We start from the raw sequence: 22606 nt of genomic DNA, 5'->3' as shown, positions 1-22606 counted from the left end.
TGAAAAGCTTAGCACCCTCTGAGAAGCTACTGTGAACCACAAATATAGATCACAGCCACATGTGGCGCAAGACTACAGCAATATGAATTTAAAATACAAAACCACTAGATAAGTAGATATAAAACCGCATGTATCACAGTTACAGTACATTGAGTCATATGGACATATAAGAAATATATTGTAAGCACAAAAAGTAGTGGAAAAGCAAGAAACAGTCATTTTCTTCAGGGCTAATTTATTAAATCTTACTTTTATACATTTTCCCAGTCATAATGACATAATTTCAGAAATACAACTGTACGTAATTCTATCCACTGTGACCTTTTAGCTGAAAACCATTTATGGGAATTAGCACAGATAATTCTGTATTTCTCAACACCTTTTTATCTCATAGATATATAAAGCTGTCTAGCTTTGGAGTGGATTTACATCTCCTTCATCCTCAACTAAACGTATTCACCGTGATTGAGTCACAAATGCAATTTTGCAATCCAACATTTCTTTTTAAATACAAAATTGTATAATACAGACCAAAGTTATTTTAAAAATAAAATAATCACTCACCACAACCCCAAACTGCTCTGGTTCTGACAGGCTGCAATATTCATTTTTAAGTTTGGCCAATGCAGCCAGCTGGGTCTGTTCAGGCATGTGCTTTATTAAATTCTAGTTTAGTAAATATAGAGGAAATAAAATAAATTTAATATATACATGATTTAAACAAAATCTGTAAAGTCCTGTTTCTATTACAAAAAAAAAAGGAATAACTAAAAACAAATTACGGTATATAGATATAGAGATATATATATATATATATATACACACACACATACACACACACAGTTGTGCTCATAGGTTTACATACCCTGGTAGAATTTCTGATTTCATGGCCATTTTTCAGAGAATATGAATGATAACACGAAAACTTTTCTTTCACTCATGGTTAGTGTTTGGCTGAAGCCATTTATTATTAATCAACTGTATTTACTCGTTTTAAATCATAATGGGAACAGAAACTACTCAATTGATCCTGATCAAAAGTTTACATATCATGGTGATTTTGGCCAGATAACATGCATACAAGTTGACACAAAGGGGCTTGAATGGCTATTAAAGGTAACCATCCTCATCTGTGATCTGTTTGCTTGTAATTAGTGTTTACATACCCCAGTTCTTAATACTGTGTATTGTCCCCTTTAACATCAGCTTGAAGTCTTTTGTGGTATTTGTGGATGAGGCTATTTATCTTCTCAGATGGTAAAGCTGTCCATTTGTCTTGGCAAAAAGCCTCCAGTTCCTGTAAATTATCAGGCTGTCTTGCATGGGCTGCACGTTTGAGATCTCCCCAGAGTGGCTCAATGATATTGAGGTCAGGAGACCGAGATGGCCACTCCAGAACCTTCATTTTATTTTGTTGTAGCCAATGACAGGTCGACTTAGCCTTGTGTTTTGGATCATTGTCATGTTGGAATGTCCAAGTACGTCCCATGCGTAGCTTCCTGGCTGATTAATGCAAATGTCCCTCCAGTATTTTTTGATAACATATGGCATTCATCTTGCCAACAATTTTGTCCAAATTTCCTGTTCCTTTGTAGCTCACGCATCTCCAAAACATCAGTGATCCACCTCTGTACCATTTATCATAGGCCTTGCTGACTCCTCTCCAAATGTAGCCTTTATGGTTGTGGCCAAAAAGCTAAATTTTTGTCTCATCACTCCAAATGAATTTGTGCCAGAAGGTTTGAGGCTCGTCTTTGCGCTATTTGGCGTATTGTAAGCGGGATACTTTGTGGCATTTGCATAATAATGGCTTTCTTCTGGCGACTCAGTCATGCAGCCCATCTTTCTTCAAGTGACTCTGTATTGTGCATTTTGAAACAGAGAGTCTTGTATTTCCACCTAAAGTTATGTGTGGGATTTTCTTTGCATCCCAAACAATTTTCCTGGCAGTTGTGGCTGACATTTTAGTTGGTCTACCTGACCATGGTTTGGTTTCAACAGAACCCCTCATTTTTCACTTCTTGATTAGAGTTTGACAATCATTTTGCTTTCCCTATGACTCAGAATCCAGAAACATCAGTGCAGCACTGGATGAAAGATGCAAGGGTCTGTCAGGAGTGCAGAAATGCATTGACCTTTTATATACACACACTAATTGCAAGCAAATATATCACGGGTGAGGGTGGTTACCTTTGCTAGCCATTCAAACCCCTTTGTGTCAACTTGTGTGCATGTTATCAGGCCAAAATCACCAAGGTATGTTAACTTTTGATCAGGGTCAATTGAGTAGTTTCTGTTGTGATTATGATTTTAAAAGAGTAAACACAGTTGACTGATCAGCCAAACACTAACCATCAGTGAAAGAAACGTTTTTGTGTTATCATTCATATTCCCTGAAAAATGGCCAAGAAATAAATTCTGCCAGGGTATGTAGAGAGTTATTTGAAGTACTTTGAACACCAAAAAAGTCCCTATGTGAAAATGCATTTTGTGTATATTCAGAAACACTTACTATACAAACTGTATTGTCTCTTACACACAGGGAAATAAACAGATTAAACAGAACAGTAACGGGACTTGGGTTTGTCTGTGTTATAGCTTTGGAGATCCCGTCACGACACCATGGAGCTGGTAGGCAATTTGAACTTCTTGCATTCATCTACTTATGCCACTAAAGGCGGTCTTTAACCACTTTCCGACCGGCGCACGCCGATGTACGTTGGCAGAATGGCACGGGCAGGCATATTGGCGTACAGGTACCTCCAATTTTAACTGCCGCCCTGCCATCGTGAGTGCACTGGTCGGGACCCCCCTGAGTCCAGTCGTGGGCATACCCGTGTTCGTCTCACAGGGCGGCTAAACAAGTAGATGCCGTTGTAAACAGCATCTCCCCGTTCTGCCTAGCAACAAGTGATGCTGATCTCTGCTCCATGTGATTGGAGCAGAGATCAGTGTCACTAAAACAAAGCCCAGCCCCCCACAGTTAGTAACTTGTCCCTAGGAACACTTAACCCCTACACTGCCACGCACTGGTTAACCTCTTCACTGCCAGTGTCATTTACACAGGAATCACTGCATTTGTATAGCAGTGATTGCTGTATAAATGACAATGGTCCCAAAAATGTGTCAGAAATGTCCGCCATAATGTCGCAGTCGCAATAAAAATCGCTGATCGCCGCCATTACTAGTAAATTTTTTTTTATAAAAATGCCATAAAACTATCCCTTATTTTGTAAACGCTATAACGTTTGCGCATTACGATTTTTTTTTTACCAAAAATATGTAGAAGAATACGTATCGGCCTAAATTGAGGGGGGAAAAAACGTTTTATTTTTTTTATTTTTTTGGGGGATATTTATTATAACAAAAAGTAAAACAAAAATGTTTTTTTTTCAAAATTGTCGCTCTATTTTTGTTTATAGCGCAAAAAAAAAAAAAAACAGGCAGGGGTGATCAAATATCACCAAAAGAACGCTCTATTTGTGGGAAAAAAAAAGGAAGTCAATTTTGTTTGGGAGCCATGCCGCACGACCGCGCAATTGTCAGTTAAAGTGGCGCAGTGCCAAATCGCAAAAAGTGGTCTGGTCTTAAGCCAGCAAAATGGTCCGGTCTGAAAGTGGTTAAGGTGAGGGCTGAAAGCCCGTCTAAGCCACACTTACACCTGGCTGCACAATGGTACCTGGAGCAGCCCTGATGCTTCCATGAAATACACTTTTCAGTTGGCGACCTTACACCATGGGTACAAAATTGTTAAAACGTTTTTAAACCATAAAAGCAATGGGAGCTTGGAAGTTTACAGAAAATGGAGGGGGGAGTATGCAGGTTCTTTTCATGGAGGCGCAATATACATCCTAGATGCATAATTGAGGAGCTATATACATCCTATATGCATAATTGAGGGTCTCCTTAGGGCAAATATGAACTGATTTGAAGATGTATCATAAAACTGCAGGTATTGCAAGCCTGTGTGTTATCAGCAATTTAAGTTTATTCCCATTTGATGGACAAGGAATTTTTTACTATAAGAAGCCTTACCTGAACCATGGATTCTGAAAGTTGCGTTTCATCAATTTCTAATATGATTTTTTTAATGTCTTCATAAGGCAATCGGTATGAACCTAAGAAAATGGCTGAAACAATGGACAGCAATTTAATTAATTCATATATTTAAATATTAACAGGATACCATGATAAAACAATACCGTAATACAACACAAGCTGACTGTCAAAACATAACACATTGTGGTATTGATTATATATTGAAGGTACAACAAATGCAGATGTAACTGCTAAAAAAATAAAATAAAAATAAGTACAGGTAACCGTACTGTTAATATCACTGTCAGGCTTCATAACAAAACAAAATCAAGGACTATGAAGATAACATTAAAAATAAAATACAACAATGAATGACTTGAACAACCTGCAGGTACAGGCTTTGTAATTAGCCAATACCTACCAACAATGCAACAAAGTCTTTAACCGTAACAGCAACATGTTTGTAGTTTTGTTTACACTGTTCATCAACAAACATGTTTATGTTTGTAATATTTTTTTGTGGCTGTGCTATTTCCTCTCTCAAAGCTGCTTTATCATTGCCTACTGACCAAGAGAATATTTTAAAATGACAACTCCCAACATGCAATGAGTAACAGCCATTATTAAAGGACGAGCTAGGGTGAAGATGGCGCTGGTGAGTTACTCACAAGCAGACAAAAATAGGATTTTTAAAATAGCTTACCTGTAAAATTATTTTCTTTGATGTACATCGGGGGACACAGACCCGTAGTAATTACTACATGGGTCATATATTGGACCGAAAGGTGCTGGACACTGTAATGCCCCTAAGGCGTGTACTTCCCACATATAACCCCTCCCATTACTGGGAGTCCTCAGTTTTGTAGCCAAGCAATAGAAGTGTATAAGAAGGGAGGGACCTGTGTGTCACCTGATGTACATCAAAGAAAAGGGTTTTACAGGTAAGCTGTTTTAAAATCCTATTTTCTTTTCTTATATCAGGGGACACAGAGCCGTAGTAATTACTATATGGGATGTCCCATAGCAATGGCAACTGAAGGGGAGGAGACACCAAAAGAAGGAAAGTCAGAGGACTCATACTACAGCCTGCAGTACACTGCGCCGAAGGCCGTATCCTCATTGTCCCTTAACATTGAATTGATAAAATCTGGTAAACGTATGAACTGAAGACCAAGTTGCGGCCTTACAGATCTGAGCCATAGAGGCCTGATGATGCACCGCCCAAGAGGTACTAATCGCCCCCCGTTGAATGTGCCTTAACATGAAGAGGAGGAATTTTCTACTTTAAACCATAAGCCTGAATAATGACTTGACAAATCCACTTGGAAATAGTGGATCTTGATGCTGCCTGCCCTCTCTTTGAAGGATCTGTCAGTATAAATAAAACATCTGTTTTACAAACCTGAGCAGTCGCCTTTAAATACACTCTGACCACTCTTACTACATGAAGGGAATGTAGAGCCTTCTCTTTCCTAGATCGAGGCTCTGGGATGAAAGAAGGAAGAACAATATCTTGGTTTAAGTGAAGACCTGTCACCACCTTTGGCAGGAATTCAGGATGAGGGGGTAACACCACCTTATCATTATGCATGATCAGATATGGCTCCTTACAAGACAGAGCCGCTAGGGGGGGGGCGTGGCTACCGCGCGGCTGAATGGACGCATGAGACGGTAGCTCCGCAACACCGAGAGCTAAAATAGCAACCCGAAGTGCTTCCTCGACCTGATACTGGCATCCACCGAAGCTGTATCGCCTCCGCACACAGCAGAGATGACCCGCAAGCGCAAAAACTTACCGCAACTGAAGAAACTACCGCAATTCTTCCCGCGGACTCCTCGAGGCCTACTCCAAGATGGCGCCGACGCCGCCTCGCCTTCGGCCGCCAGTAGCTCCGGCTCAGAGGCCTCTTCCCCGGACCACCGCTCACCTCGTGGATCCCCGGGTATGTCCACCCCGCTCTCCCTCAGTCCAGCGAAGTCCAAGCCGCGGCTGGTGGAGGATCTTGCTGCTATACAGGTTAGTGGAGAGGGGGAACGATTAGACGACACAAGGGAAATCTCGGACACTATAGATTCGTTCCCTACGTCGAACCAACCAGTGTCCGACACTACCTTAAAGGACATGCTGGTCTCCCTGCGGAGCACCCTGCACGCTGACATAATGGACTGTATGCGGGGGTTCAAATCTGACCTTAATGCGGTGGACGCACGGATCGACCATGTCGAAAACAAAATGGGCGAATTCGCCTCTACTATTAATGCAGTAGTGGATGCCCAGAACGACCAGACGGAGGAGGTGGCGTGGCTAAAGGCTAAAGTCGCAGACTTAGAGGATAGGTCCCGACGCAACAATATTAAGCTGAGGGGGGTCCCAGAACTGGTATTACCGGCTCAATTACTCCAATACGCTCAGGAACTGATAGGGGCCTTCCTGCCGGACCTGCCTGCGTCAGACCTGGCAATTGACAGAATTCATCGCCTTCCGAAGCCATCGCACCTCCCGGACAATATTCCGAGAGACGTCTTACTGCGGGTCCATTTTTTCCAGGTCAAGGAGAAATTCACCTTTGCCTTCCGCACCAATAAACAACCCCCGGAACAATACGCCAACCTCCAAGTCTTCGCAGACTTGTCGCAGCACACCATGCAGAGGAGGAAAGCTCTGCTTCCCATAACCAAAGCACTTCGCAACCATGCCATTATTAACAGATGGGGATTTCCTTGTAAGCTTACTATCTCCAGAGAAGGTCATACAAAGGTGATTAACAACCTAGAGGATGGTCTGGAGCTACTCAAACAATGGAACATTCTCCCAGTACAAGCTGACCCTGCTCAGGCCTCTCTATCAAAAATCTCATCGCCAGACAACTGGCAGGTGGTGTCACGCAGGAAGAAAAATCTGAATCGTAACAATTGAAGCACTCGGACCTTGCTTCTTTCTGTCTGAATATTACTGCTTTTTCATGATGTTGCTCTCGGTACCTGCGGACCTCTATGAACGTTGTTGTTTCCCCCAAGTTATATGATGGGCAGGATCACTGCCTACAGATTCACTGTTGAATCGTTTTTTTTTACTTTCGTGGCTTAAGCCTACACTCTGGATTTCTGACTTTTTAGTTATTTATGTTGCTTTTTTTTTCCTTTTTCTTCTACGATTCTTTTCACCCCTGGATCCCTCCCCTCCTTCCCATGAGATGGACCTTGCGATATCCTAAATGTGTCGGCCGGAGATGTGGTGTCAAAGTGCCCAGGACGTCAACATGTTTTTCGCATGTTTCTACAATCAAGAAAGGTATGAGGACTAACATACTCATCATACACTCCTACTCTCGATGGTTAAGATAGTTTCGCTTAATGTGCACGGGTTAAATCACCCGGTCAAAAGAGCATCTGTTTGGAAAGAAGCACAGAAGTTGAGGGCCGATGTACTTTGTCTACAAGAATCGCACTTTTTGGCTAGTAACCCACCACCTTTTCGCAACAAGCATTTCCCACATCTGTTTACTGCGTCTGCCTCACAAAAACGTAAAGGTGTGGTGATAGCTATCAGAGACTCGATTGCTTTTTCACATATCCTCACTATAGCTGATCCTGAGGGCAGATATATAATTTTAATAGGTTCTCTTAATAATAAGATTTACACTATTGTGAACCTCTATGCTCCCAATTCTCACCAACTTAGATTTCTCAAAAGACTACTGACCAAAGTCAGAGAAGTGCGCCAGGGAGCTCTGGTGATGTGTGGAGACTATAACATGACAGTGGACTTTCGAATGGACACGACCTCCAGATCTCGTCGACCTCTTCCCTCCCTGCGGCACTTACTGCAGGAGGAGGGGTTGTATGACGTCTGGAGATGTCAACACTCTACTGAGAGGGATTATTCTTTTCACTCCTCCAGACACAACATGTATTCAAGAATTGACATGATTTTGGTAGATAGATTTCTGCTACAAGCGGTGTCCTCCTCCGCCATACACAGTATATCTTGGTCTGATCATGCACCCATATCAGTAGTGGTGGCGGAGGGGAACGCTCATACTGTGTCTGGGGTCTGGAGGGCGAGTCCTGGTATATTTGGTTCACATGAACAAATGGTAGAAGTTCATAAGAGTCTCAAAGAATTTTTTGTAACTAACACTGGTTCTGTTAATGACCCAATGACTCTTTGGTGTGCTCATAAGGCCTTCATAAGAGGCATCTTACTACAGGCTAGCGCCAGACTTAAAAAACAGAGGTCCCTTAGGCTCGATCGAATTTTAACTGATATTGACTCATTAGACAGTCAAAATAAGATAACCCCTTGTCTTAAGACAGCCCACGCTTAAGAGAACAGAGAACTAGAACTACTATTCCTTATTTAATTAACTCTTCCGATAGCAGCAAAATATACAATCCTAAAGACATTGCTGATTCCTTTGCTAAGTATTATTCCTCATTGTATAATATCAGGACGGACTCCAATACCCCACAACCAACAGAAGCTGACATTCAGACCTTCCTTGATAGTGTCTCACTACCCAAGCTCTCGGAGGAACAACTTTCCACCCTAAACGCCCCCATCTCCCAGGCGGAGATACAAAAAATCATTAGAACACTGCCATCGGGCAAATCTCCTGGTCCCGATGGTCTTCCGGGCGAATATTATTCCAAATTTAGCGAACTTCTAACCCCAACGTTACAAGAAATTTATTCGCAAGCGGTTACCTCCTCTTCTTTCCCCTCAGAAATGTTAGGTGCCTATGTTGTCACCATCCCTAAACCAGGAAAGTCCCCAGATACCCCAGCCAATTTCCGCCCAATTTCGCTTCTCAATACAGATGTGAAAATTTATGCTAAAATCTTAGCTCATAGACTATTGCGTATTTTGCCTACTCTTGTGGATCCCGATCAAGCGGGGTTTACGATTGGAAGGCAGGCTTCTGATGCAACTAGGCGGGTGATCAATGTTGTCTGCCACGCAAGGGCCTGTCGGACGCCTTCTCTGCTCCTTTCTTTGGATGCGGAGAAGGCGTTCGACAGGATACATTGGGGATACATGAAGTCTGCTTTGAGTAAATTTGGATTTCAGGGCCCCATTCTGTCCGCAATTTTAGCTCTCTACTCTACTCCCTCTGCAAGGGTCTACACCTCTAGCATCCTATCCCAACCTTTTACTATAACGAATGGTACCCGACAGGGGTGCCCACTGTCCCCCTCCATCTTCAACTTGTTGATAGAACCCCTGGCGGAAAAAATTAGAGCCCATCCGGACATCCATGGTTTTGCCTTTAAAGGGAAGACACACAAAATAAACCTATTCGCGGACGATATAATCCTCTTCCTTACATCCCCAATGCTTTCCTTAACGCACACTCAGAACATTCTGGACCAATTTAGTACTATCTCCTACTATAAAGTCAATGACTCTAAGTCCCTTATCCTTCCCCTTGACATCCCATCACAAACTATGCTTAAACTACAAAAATCTTTTCGGTATTCCTGGAAGAAAGACAGCATAACATATCTAGGCCTGCAGATTACGGCAGACCCTAACAGATTAGCTGAGGCCAACTATTCATTACTACTTCAAAAACTAACTTCTGAGACCAGACGCATTTCTAAAACGGAACTAACATGGTCAGGACGCCTAGCCTCCTTCAAAATGTTACTGCTCCCACAGATCCTATATGTATTTCGCACCTTACCAGTACCTATCAAACCCATGTACCTTAGATTACTTAACTCCCTTCTCAATGGGTATATCTGGCAGCAGAAGAAACCTAGGTGCGCTAAAGGCTTACTAATAAAACATAGAAAGGTGGGAGGCATGGGTTATGTGGAGCTCCAGGACTATTTTAAGGCGGCTCTGCTCACCCAACTAGCCACTTGGTTCCACAAAACAGCGTCTATCCCTTGGAGGGATATTGAGCAGTTTATGTCCCCGACAGGAGACCTCCCCTCTTTGCTCTGGCTTGACAGGCTGAGGCCCTTTAATCTGAGACAACTACCACTGACGATCCAGGCCTCCCTATGGGCATGGAGAGACCTCGGGCGGGTCGAGCCGGCGGAGGGGGGAACATTGGAGGTCCCCATAGAGATTGACTTACTTAGTAGAGCCATTCCTGGTCTTACTACTCACACTTGGAAACTCAAAGGTATCAAATTTCTCTCTGACCTGTTCCGTGATGGTCTAATCAAAGACTTCATTGCGCTACAAGATGAATATGGCCTAGAGAGGGGTGAACTATTTAGATATGGTCAGATCTCACACTTTCTTCGTTCCGTGCCCACAGCCCGAATTTCCATACATGCAGATGTCTGGAAGTTTTATTCAAACAAACTTACACTAGTAAAAGGGATTTCGTTATTCTATGGCATCCTCCAGCACAAGAATGTATTTATCAAATCCTCCCCATATTTAAAGTGGGAGGAAGACCTGGGAAAGGTATACTCACTGACACAGTGGCATCAAGCCATCAATTCAATCTACAAGGCATCCCGCTGTGTTAACCACTGGGAATTACACCAAAAAATAGCATTGCGCTGGTACCTTACCCCATATAGGTTGTCTAAATTCTCAGAAGGGATATCTAATCTGTGCTTGAGGGGTTGTGGAGAGGTGGGTTCACTCAAGCATATTCTTTGGTCATGTAGGCACTTGACTAGCTTTTGGCACAGTGTATTTAGACTGTTATCCTCCCTCACAGGGATTATTTCCCCCTCCGATCCTGGTTTAGCCTTATTGAATTTGGGCATTGAGAAATATTCCCCCCAGTATAGAACAATGGTGACACATATTCTACTAGCCTCCAGATCACTTATAACTCGAAAATGGAAAACGGATGTTGTTCCTTGCCTCTCAGAAGTCATTACTATTGTGAAAACTAATTGTATATATGAAACGTTACTACTTTCTAGGTTAAGTAAAAATATAAACCGCATAGATGCCTGGAAAATCAAATACCATTAATCAGGTTCCACACTCATAACCTGTTAGAAACATTGGGTCCACCTCAATCCCAATCCCTCCTATCCCCACTCTGTCCCTTCTCTTTTCCTCTCCCCTTATCTATCCCTTTCCCCAAAGCTACTCTCTGCCTATCTTAGTTTACAGTCTCTCTCTTTTTTTCTTCTTTTCTTTTTTTTCTTTTTTCTCTTCTGCCTGATTCTTTTGTTCTTCTTTGGCTTTTTCTTCTCCACAGTTCTGGATTCTACCTACTTCTACTCGCCCCTTTTTCATTTTCGAACTACTCACAATATGTTTACTCTGAAAGGGCCTAGTTACCTATAAGTCGCAATCTGCTTGTTTTTTTTTTTTTTTTTTTTAGGAACAGGCTGACTAGTTTTATGTTGGTAGGTTACATTATTGCACTTCCTGTTCTTTATACTGTATAAGATCTGTAATCTGTGTATGGTATAGCAAGGTTGTAATTCCTATCATATACGAACTGTCCATAACTGTATTTTTTTTTCTCTATGTATGTGAAAAATTTTTCTAATAAAAACTAAATTGAAAAAAAAGACAGAGTCGCTAGTTCTGATACTCTTCTAGCAGAAGAAATGGCAAGCATAAAGACTATCTTTCTAGTCAAAAGAACTAAGGGAATTGCACATAAAGGTTCAAAAGGCTGTTTCTGCAAAGTCAACAATCCAGGGCCTGCGACAGCACCCTGCCATCAAAAACTGTATGGCCTTACTACCAAAAAGTACTGGATCCCAGGGCCCAGCTCTCAAAGAGAAGCGTTTGCAAGCAAAACCTTGTTTCTTTGGATTACGAGGCCCGGGTACCATTCATTTAGCCCATTACAAAGACATCAGAATGGATCCGGTCAGCATGGCTGGCTCTTATCAAGGATTACTGCCCGTGGAGCTCAGCACAGCACATCTTTACTCCTGCCCATCACCTTAGACACTGGCAAAAGAAAACCGAGGACTCCCAGTAATGGGAGGGGTTATATGGGGGGAAGTACACACCTTAGGGGTGTGCCAGTGTCCAGCACCTGTCGGGTTCGATATATAACCCATGTAGTAATTAGTACGGCTGTGTCCCCTGATGTAAGAAAAGAAAAGGAGCTGTTTATTGTGTTTATTTGTTGCATGTGTATAAACAGTACACTTGTGTGTGTATATGTGTCTATGTTGCTTCTCAATACCGTTTATATACATCAATGGCATCAAGAGCTTTGGAATTTACTGCTGACTGCTTATAGCAGCTGAGGTCTTATGGCTCTTACAAATATTGTCAAGCCACCTGTTGACTTTCAGGTGGAAGTGATACAGCTGGCTATTCACTTCTACAAGCAGCGGAACCCTTCAATAAATGTACCAGGAAGTTGTGTGTACTATATCACTTCCTGGTCTAGATTTGTCATATAAAATGGTCTGGATTTGTCATTTAAAATGGTACGGACTGCTTCTCTGAGCCTACCATCATATGGGAAGAAATTAGAGTACTGTCTTCCATGACAATGACAGGAAGAAATCTTTATTGTATACTTGTTGTTGAGCTGTGCAAAACAGTGGGAACTGTTTCAGAAGACTATTCATAGTTGGTACCTCACACCATATAAAATTTCCAAATTCCACCCCTCCCAGAAGGCCCTTTTTGCTGGAGGAATTGCAGAGAAATTGTTTCTCTATTTCATATTCTATGGACATGCAAATCCCTAAGATCATTCTAGAACAAAAAAATCTGTATAATATATGATATTATAGTATATCCCATAGACCCTGACCCTTCCCTCTCCATCCTCCATCCTCCATTTAAGAATCCATGTTTTGTTTTTTGTTCACAAACATTAGGGCATTGTTTAAACATTTAATCATGGAAGCAAAGCTCACAATCACTAATCCGTGGAATTCATCACAGACACCATCTGTCACTGACACTATTAAAACGCTCAACCACCAATGTGATATGGAAAAACTATTGTCAATTACAGACCTCAAAGTTATGACATTCAGGAAAAAAATGTTCTATGTTGCTGACTAACCCTAGATGAAAATTTAAGGTTTGATAAAGTACCACTATACAGTTCTTGTGGATACTCACCTTTGAACTCTTTCAATTAGCAGTATTATTGCAACTGTCATTTTTCTTGTTAACCACTTCCCGACCAGCCATCGCAGTTTTCCTGCGGCAGAATGGCATGGGTGAGCAAAGCAACGTTATGTTACGGCAGCCGCGATGATCAGATTTGTTTCAGAACCGATCAGTCTCCAGGCCCAGGAGAATGATTTCTGGCCAGGGCCTGCTGATCGGTCCTGACGAATGAAATCCTCCCCTGCCTGTGTAAGTGTAAACACAAACAGGGAAAGTGATGTCATCTCTCCTCGTGGAATTATTTTCCGTTCCAGAGAGAGGACATACAAACGTAAGTTCCACCAACACTACACTGATACAGTACACATAAGGAGATATTTCACCCCTGATCCCCCCCCCCCCCCCAGTCAACCCCTTCATTCCCTGTCACTGTGTCAGTCAGTGCAACGTTCATAGCTTTCTTTGATCACAATACTGGTGTCATTTGGGACACTAATCATCATTAGGGTACTTCGTAGTGGCCCCAGATAGGTTTAGGGACTCCCCCTAATAAAAGTTTAACCCCTTGATCACCCCATCACCAGTGATCACCGTATTAAAGTCATGGTGACACTGGTCGTTCAGTTATTTTTTTTTTATAGCTTCAGGGCACCCCCCATATATTACCTAATAAACGGTTTAACTCCCTGATCACCTAGCAGGTGATATCAGTTAGGTTTCAGTGTCAATAAGGATCTGCGTCACCCCAGGCAGCGCCAGATTAGCGCCAGTAGCGCTAACACCCACACATGTACCATACATCTCCCTTAGTAGTATAGTGTCTGAATGGATCAATATCTGATCAGATCTATACTAGCTTCCCCAGTAGTTTAGGGTTGCCAAAAACGTAGTGTTAGCAGGATCAGCCCAGATAGCTGCTAGCACCTGTGTTTAGCCCCTCTGCCCAGCCCAGCTCACCCAAGTGCAGTATCAATCAATCACTGTCACTTACAAAACACTAAACACCTAACTGCAGCATTCAGTCAGGCCTGATCCCTGCGAACGCTAACAGTATTTTTGGTAGCATTGGAAGCAATCACTGACAGTCAGTGCTCTTTTTTTTTCCTGTGAGTCCCACTAGTGAACCAGTAAATTTAGAGGCCAAAATGTAAAAAAAAATCAAAAGTACACTAGTGAGGAGCCCTACACGTCTCTGAGCATGACAGATGAGATTGAAGAGGAACTCACCCGTCAGATTCAGGGTCAGAATACAAACCCATAGACAGTAGCGGCACCCTGACAGATAACTTTAAACGACAGCAGTCCTTTCCAAGGTCAGGTGTACCCGACCCCGTTCTTGTTGTTGCTGTTGTTGAGGTGCAAGAACCACAGGGCTCTCATATGGAGCAGAGAGCCAGTACTAGTGCCACTCATCCTTCTGGTGAACTGGCAAGCGCCAGTGGCCTAGTACATCCCAGTCGTACATCCAACACTGCAGTATCATGTGGTTATGTGGCAAGTCCCATAAGCGCAGTTCAAGCTGGTGAGGTGGCTAGCACAACTAGTGTCTCACAGCCACCAAGACAAAGACAGGCCTGTCAAGCCCATAGTGCTCTTCCTGCTGCTTTTGCCAATCTGAATTGGGAGCCCACCACTTCTGCAGCACCACTAATTCCCCATTCACTGGCCAACCCGGAATTCAGGTGGAATCATTTTATTTTACGTCACTTGATTTGTATTCAATGTTTTTCGTGGAAGATCTCTATAGATCTATTGTGGAGCAGAGCAATTTGTATGCTGGTCAATTCATTGCCGCTAATCCCCAGTTGACTCTTGCCAGAGATTGGAGACCTATTACTGTCTCTGAATTTAAGACCTTTCTGGGCTTATCCCTCCTCATGGGCATAAATAAAAAAGGTGATTTGCGGTCATATTGGTACACTGACCCAATTCACCATAAGTGTGTGCTCTATGCCTCCATGACCAGGACATGATACGAGCAGATCTTGCTGTTCATGCATTTCAATGACAATTAACTCTTTCGTTCTCGAGGTGACCCTGAATACGATTGTCTCTACAAAATTTGGCCCCTCATAAACCACTTCAACCAGCAGTTTGCAGCCTTGTTTACTCCTGATCAAGTTGGCTGCGTTGATGAGTCCCCGATTACGTTTTCTGCCCACTTGTCATTCACAGAGTATCTTCCTAGCAAGTGTGCCAGATATGGGGTCAAGCTGTATAACCTCTGTGACAGGGCAACAGGCTATACAAATAGTTTTATGGTTTATAAGGGACGGGATAGTTATGTAGAGCTGGAGAATTGCACAGACTACATAAGGAGCGCTGGTAAGATTGTGTGGGACTTGATGTCACCCTTATACAGAAAGGGATACCACCTGTATGTGGACAATTATTAAACTAGTGTGCCCCTTTTTAGTCACTTGTTTGATCATGGAATTGGCGCATGTGGCACCATGTGATCTAATCACCAGTGCTTACCCTAGCGGCTTGAGATGTAATCATTTGCTCGCTGTGAAGTGGAGGGATAATAAGAATGTTTTCGTTTAGTGGCCACTTCATGCATACACGATGGTCCAAATTCCTACGGCGACTGGTGTTGTTGCGAAACCCCTCCGTGTCCACAAATATAACCTTAATATGGGAGGGGTGGACCTCAATGACCAGTTGTTAGCGCTGTACCTAATTGCCCGTAAGGTCAGATGCTGGTATAAAAAAGTGTCTGTATGCTTATTCCATTTCATTATTTATTATTATTTGGCTCTGCTGAATGTTTTCAGCTTTTTTATTTTTTTTCCAATTTTCAAAACTTTGTGACAAAAAGCAAGATCTGCAAAATACTCAACATGCCTCTCAGAAAATAGCTTGGGGTGTCTACTTTCCAAAATGGGGTCATGGGGGGGGGGGGGTGCTATCTGTGCATTTCATGGCTTCCGAAACTGTTTTGACAGTGAGGAGTGAACTCAAAAAGGTATGCCCTTAGAAATCCTGAAGGTGGTGATTGATTTTCGTGGTCCTGTATCCGGTTAGACTGCCAAAAAGTCCCACACATATGGTATCCCCATACTCAGGAGAAGCAGCAGAATGTATTCTGGGGTTAAATTTCACATATACCCATGCCATGTTTGAACAATATATCATTTAGTGACAACTTTGTGTCATTTTTTTTTTTCTCGAAACTTGTGGCAAAATATAAAATATTACATGGACTCAACACAACTCTTTCCAAAATAGGGTCATCTGGGGGGGGGGGGGGGGGGGGTGTTGTGCTAGCTGGGCATTTCATGGCCTCTGAAACTGTGATAGGCAGTGAGGAGTGAAATCAAATATGTACACCCTTAAAAAGCCTAAAGGTGGTGATTGGTTTTTGGGGTTCTGCGGTTAGACTGACAAAAAGTCCCTCAGGAGAAGCAGCAAAATGTATTTTGGGTTGTAATTCCACATATAACCATGGCACGTGTGAGCAATATGTAATTTAGTGACAACTTTGAAAAATGAAAAAAATAAATATATATATACACAATCACATGTGACAAAAAATTATATATTCAATGGGCTCAACATGCCTCTCAGCAATTTCCTTGGGGTGTCTACTTTCCAAAATGGAGTGTTGTACTGCCCTGCCATTTTAGCACCTCAAGAAATGAGACATGCAGTGATAAACTAAAAGCTATGTTAATTACAGAAAATGTACCCTAGTTTGTAGACACTATAACTTTTGTGCAAATCAATAAATATACACTTATTGACATTTTTTTTTTTTTCACCTAAGACATGTAGATGAATACATTTTGGACTAAATGTATAACTACAATTTAGTTTATTGATATACATATATATATATATATATTTTTTTCATATAACAAAAAGTAGAAAATATAATTTGTTTTTCAAAATTTTCGGTCTTTATCTGTTTATTTTGCAAAAAAAAAAAAAAAATTACAGAGGCAACCAAATACCATCAAAAGAAAGCTATATTTGTGGGAAAAAAAGGACGCAAATTTAGTTTGGGTACAACATTGCATGACTGTGCAATTACCAGTTAAAGCTGTGCAGTGCCAAATTGTAAAAAAGTACTCTGGTCATTGAGTAACTAAATTCTCCGGGGCTGAAGTGGTTAATCTTTCTTTTCTCCCTTTGTTTCCTTGCCCTATACCCCCCTCCCCCCCCCCCCCCCCATATGCTTCTTGTTCCTCTTTCCCTGCTATTCCCTACCATCTTGCATTATATATCCTCTCCATTCCCCTTCTTCCAGGTGGAGGGTTCAATGTGTTTAGTACTATGTTGCTGGCTGTAGTAACAATGCATTTGTGTAGCTACTTGTAAGATTTCTCATTATTGATACAGAAGTGCTCTGCTATCTTACGTATTTTCAGATTGTTGTCTCACTTTAAACCTCCAATAATGAACCACTAACAAGAAAAATTACAACTACCACTATTTTATTCTCCAGGGTCTCTGCTTTCAGAAAATATGTTTCTAAAATCAGATGTTTTAAGAGATTTACTAATCTCCATGACTAAAATGTACATTTTACCATGTGTGCAAAAATGAAATAAAAGAAAAAAGGGCTCTAGCTGTTTTCAATATACTTACACAAATTTTGGGCAACTTTTGGCTCCAAGACCTTCAGTTCCTTTATTCTTTTCTTAATAGCAAGAGTATCTTCAATTTCATCATTTTTATTCACTGTTTAATGTCACAATAAAAACACAAAATTAATTTTCTTAATACATGAAAACACAAGATGAAGATTTAAACCAAGAACAAAAAAGAAAACTTAGATAAACAGTTAGAAGACAGTTTTAGTATGTCATACCATGTAGTAATGAATTTAGTGGAAATACTAAAGAAATTCCATTAAATAATTCTGCACTGACTTTTTTTTTATATGTACAGTATCTCACAAAAGTGAGTACACCCATTTTTGTAAATATTTTATTATATCTTTTCATGTGACAAAATTGAAGAAATTAAACTTTGCTACAATATAAAGCAGTGAGTGTACAGCTTGTATAACAGTGTAAATTTGCTGTCCCTTTAAAATAACTCAACACAGGTATTACTGTGTCATGTGACTTGTTAGTGTTACAAGGTCTCAGGTATGAATGGGGAGCAGGTGTGTTCAATTTGATGTTGTCACTCTGAGGCCGCGTACACACGCGGGGACTGTTCGCCCAACTTTGTCCGTCAAACAGTTTCGGCAAACAGTCCGCTCAAAATTAGCATGGACGGACATGGCCACACACGACGGACGAACAGTTTGCTGAAACCGTGCGCGATGACGTGAACGGCACGTACGACGGGACGAAAAATACGACGTCCTATACACTGCATTATAACTTTCGGCGTGTAAATCCTTTCTGAGCATGCGCGGAACTTAGTTTGACGAACAAGCCTACACACGAGCGGACTGTTCGCTGAAACAAGGTTTCAGCGGACAGTTTTTCGGAAATTCCGAAAAACCTTGTTCGTCAAACTGTCCGCTGAAACTGTCCGCTGAAAGCCCACACACGAGCGGACTGTCCGCCCAAACACTGTTCAGCGGACAAAGTTGGGCGAACAGTCCGCCCGTGTGTACGCGGCCTCACTCTCTCGTACTGGTCACTGGAACTTCAACATGGCACATCACGCAAAGAACTCTCTGAAAAAAAGAATTGTTGTTCTACATAAAGATGGCCTAAGCTATAGAAAGATTGCCAAGCCCCTGAAACTGAGATGCAGCATGGTGGTCAAGACCATACAGTTGTTTAACAGGGCAGGTTCCACTCATTACAGGCCCCGTTGTGGTAGACCAATGAAGCTGAGTGTATGTGCTCAGTGTCATATCCAGAAGTTGTCTTTAGGAAATAGACATTTGAGTGCTGCAGAAGTTGAAGGTGTGGGGGGTCAGTCTGTCAGTGCTGAGACCAAATGCCACACACTGCATCAAATTGGTCTGCTTGGCTGGCGTCCCAGAAGGAAGCCTCTTCTAAAGATGATGCTCAAGAAAGCCCCACAAAAAGTTTACTGAAGACAAGCAGACTAAGGACATGGATTACTGGAACAATGTCTTGTGGTCTGATAAGACCAAGATAAACCTATTTGGTTCAGATGGTGTCAAGCATGTTTAGCGGCAACCAGGTGAGGAGTACAAAGACAAGTGTGTCTAGCCTGCAGTCAAGCATGATGGTTGGAGTGTCATGGTCTGGGGCTGCATGAGTGCTGCCGGCACTGGGAAGCTACAGTTCATTGAGGGAACCATGAATGCACACATGTACTGTGACAAACTGAAGCAGAGCATGATCCTCTCCCTTTGGATACTGGGCCACAGGGAAGTATTCCAACATGATAGCAACCCCAAACACACCTCCAAGATTACCACTGCCTTACTAAAGAAGCTGAGGGTAAAGGTGATGGATCGGCAAAGCATGTCTCCAGACCTAAACCCTATTAAGCATCTGTGGGGCATCCTCAAATGGAAGGTGGAGAAGCGCAAGGTCTCTAACATCCATCAGCTTTGTGATGTCATCATGGAGGCGTGGAAGAGGACTTCAGTGGCAACCTGTGAAGCTCTGATGAACTTCATGCCCAAGAGGAGTAAGGCAGTGCTGGAAAATAATAGTGGCCACACAAAATATTGACACTTTAGGCCCAATTTGGACAATTTAGAGGTGTTCTCACTTTTGTTGCAAGCGGTTTAGACATTAATGGCTGAGTTATTTTGAGGGGACAACAAATTTACACTGTTATTCAAGCTGTACACTCACTACTTTACATTGTAGCAAAGTGTAATTTCTTCAGTGTTGTCACATGAAAAGATATAATAAAATATTTACAAAAATGTGAGGGTTGTACTCACTTTTGTGAGATACTGTAACTATATCAAGTGTAGCATTCCTAATTCTTCAAAGAAACCGGTCATCACTGACCCATTATTTTAAGAAACGCTAGCTGTCTGGCTGTAATACTTTGGTTTCAGTTTTTTTTTTTTTTTCCGATTCACCAACTGGGAAAAAGTATTGTGTTAATGAATTACACTGACTATTAATATTGGTTTCTACACCTTTAGGCCAAATATTAACACTCCTGCTTCTAGCTTTCCTAAACACAGGAGAAGGGAAAAATATAAATAAATGACGCCTCCCAGAACTCGGTATCACAAGCTTAGATGTTACAGCTTCAGAGCAGGTATAGCCATGTTTATTTGTGTTTACACCTGTTTAAAGTGTCTAATCAGATCCAGGATGCACAGATTTCTCTAAACACACGTAAACTGACCACACCTAAATACACAGTGTGAATAGCACTATTAAACGTTAATGTAGTTAATATAATCACATGTATTTATATGTGTTTAGAAATGTCCTTCAAATGCATATAAATGCAGGTTAGACACGGTCAGTGTAAATAGGGCCTAAGAGTGTGGAGGGAAAAAACAAGTGCAATTTTAAAAAGATCTTCTCCCTGTACTGCCATCACAGGTGGGGGGAAATTGCATAGCAGCTGCAGCATTAGGTGTGACACGTAACATGTTCCCAAAGGTGAACTTATCCTTTAAGCACAGGTTTATGACCAGATGCTACCATAGTTAGGACTGGGAAGTGTCCCAAGTTGGTCAAGGTAAGTAGTGCAGGTACCAGAATAGTAAAGATTTGAAGGCTAAGTTAGCCTTTTCTAAAAAAAAAAAAATTTATATATATATATATATATACATATATATATATATATATATATATATATATATATATATATATATATATATATATATATATATATATATATCACATCTTTATGCAGGTATAAAAAAAAATGTGCATATTTTTGTTTACCCTGGAGTCTGTAAAGCTTTGCACCCGGTGCATTGTCAGGATCTTGCATACTCTTAATACTGTCTGCACTATGCCACTGATACGAGCATGCAGCTACTGAATTGCAGGAACAATCAATGGACTACAAGTGTGCTCACACAATTCACTGAGAAATATATGCTGTCAGTACTTGTAGTTCACTCATTCACAGAACTATGTGAATGAATGGTGCTGTCATATGGGGAGTCCCGCATGGCTGTGCTGTTTTTGAAGCTGTGACGACAGTGTGTGCTGGTAGAAGATCATCTGCTTGCTGTTACAGGGAGGGTGGCTCAGGGGGAGAGAAGGCAGGCGTATGTTGATTGGGATAATCTATACTACGGGGTATTTCTGACCACTGCATTCTGTATAACAGTATGTACTACTGACCCCTGTGCATTACACACTCATTACCTTTTCATCCTGCATTACACAGGACTAACCCCTGCATTGTGTGCATTACACACTTCTGATCCCCTGTATTCTATGGGTTATGTACTCATCATTGCACTCTCCTCATTTTCGTGTTGCATACTCCATGCCCTATGCACTCCTAAACCCAAAGGCACAGTATTATGGCATATATGTGCATGTATTCTGTGAGTAGGCTCGGGTATCCCTTTTTCAGCTAGGCATTTAGTTGTATGTCTGGAGTTCTACTTGTACAGTTTCTATAACCTATCATACGTAATAAAGTCCTGTAAAAACACTATGTTCCTATGTTCTATTTTCCATAATCATAGCTGTTCAATAACAAAATAGCTGGTCTGTGGCTCCAACTTCCAGCATCACAGACTCTAACTAATTGCCTCTTTCAGACACGTATGAATGTTGCAATATATTCAGTAACATTGTACAATGGGTGCTTCAAAACCGACATTTTTTTTTTTTTATCTACCACACATCTACTTTTATTTTTTAATAATTCAGAATCTGTGCTCAAGCATCCTACGGTACTTTATGGGATGTGCTAAAATTGCAAGTCAAATGAGCTAATGCTACTGCGGCTATAAAGGAACGGAAAGCACACCTCAGAATTTATGTGACCAATATCCAGCTATGGACTAAAAGCAATGTAGTTACGTGTAGAAGCAGGCAACTTATACTAAAGAGGAACAGCACAACTAACACACTGCTCATAACACAGACACTTACTGCTCTCTTTATTTGAAGGTTGTGGTTGTAATTCTTTTAATAAAGAAAACGCAAACACAAATGCAGTAACAAGCATAGTTATTAATAAGGTATGTACAATAGTATAGCAGCAATACATAATAAAGCTTTTGAACAAGTAAAATAAAAAGTTGTATGATGCAGAAAAATTCTTAACTAATATGTCCAAACACTGGAACATTGGATCAGGTTAGACTTGTCTTTTGCCCAATCTAGAAAAGTTTTAAACATCAATTAAGCAATACAGACTTATGTTTTTTTTTTTTTTTTTGTACATCTAGTAGAAGACATGATGCAGTCATGTCTGTATGAAATAATCCTAGAAAAAGGGAAAGGTCTGATGTCCCCAGTAACCCACTTCCATCCCTGTAACATATAATAAAACTAAGGGTTTGCCCCGGGACTGTAAACTTTACTGACAGAAACGGTATCCACTTAATTTTAAGTCCCGGGGCGAACCCTTCAATTTACTATACGAAATAATCCTTAACCACTTCAGCCCTGGAAGATTTTACCCCCTTCCTGACCAGAGCACTTTTCGTTT

General features: G+C 41.4%; 1 protein-coding gene across 2 annotated transcripts in view; it reads right to left on the bottom strand.

Annotated features, from left to right (window-relative positions):
* Positions 1–22606, bottom strand: part of DIAPH3 (diaphanous related formin 3) — a 1016686-nt gene that overhangs the window by 503990 nt on the left and 490090 nt on the right. For both annotated transcript variants that reach the window (XM_077483143.1, XM_077483144.1), the window contains 3 exons: positions 17657–17749; positions 4036–4130; positions 565–666 (listed from right to left, as the gene is read on the bottom strand). In XM_077483143.1, the coding sequence (XP_077339269.1) occupies positions 565–666; positions 4036–4130; positions 17657–17749 (290 nt within the window). The remainder of the gene's footprint in view (positions 1–564; positions 667–4035; positions 4131–17656; positions 17750–22606) is intronic.

This window comes from Lithobates pipiens, unplaced genomic scaffold (assembly GCF_037356315.1).
Source record: "Lithobates pipiens isolate NorthernLeopardFrog02 unplaced genomic scaffold, aLitPip1_a1.2 Scaffold_16, whole genome shotgun sequence".
Taxonomy (NCBI): Eukaryota; Metazoa; Chordata; class Amphibia; order Anura; family Ranidae; genus Lithobates; species Lithobates pipiens.
Note: the sequence above shows the minus strand (reverse complement) of the source record. Positions and strands in the feature narration are given on the sequence as shown.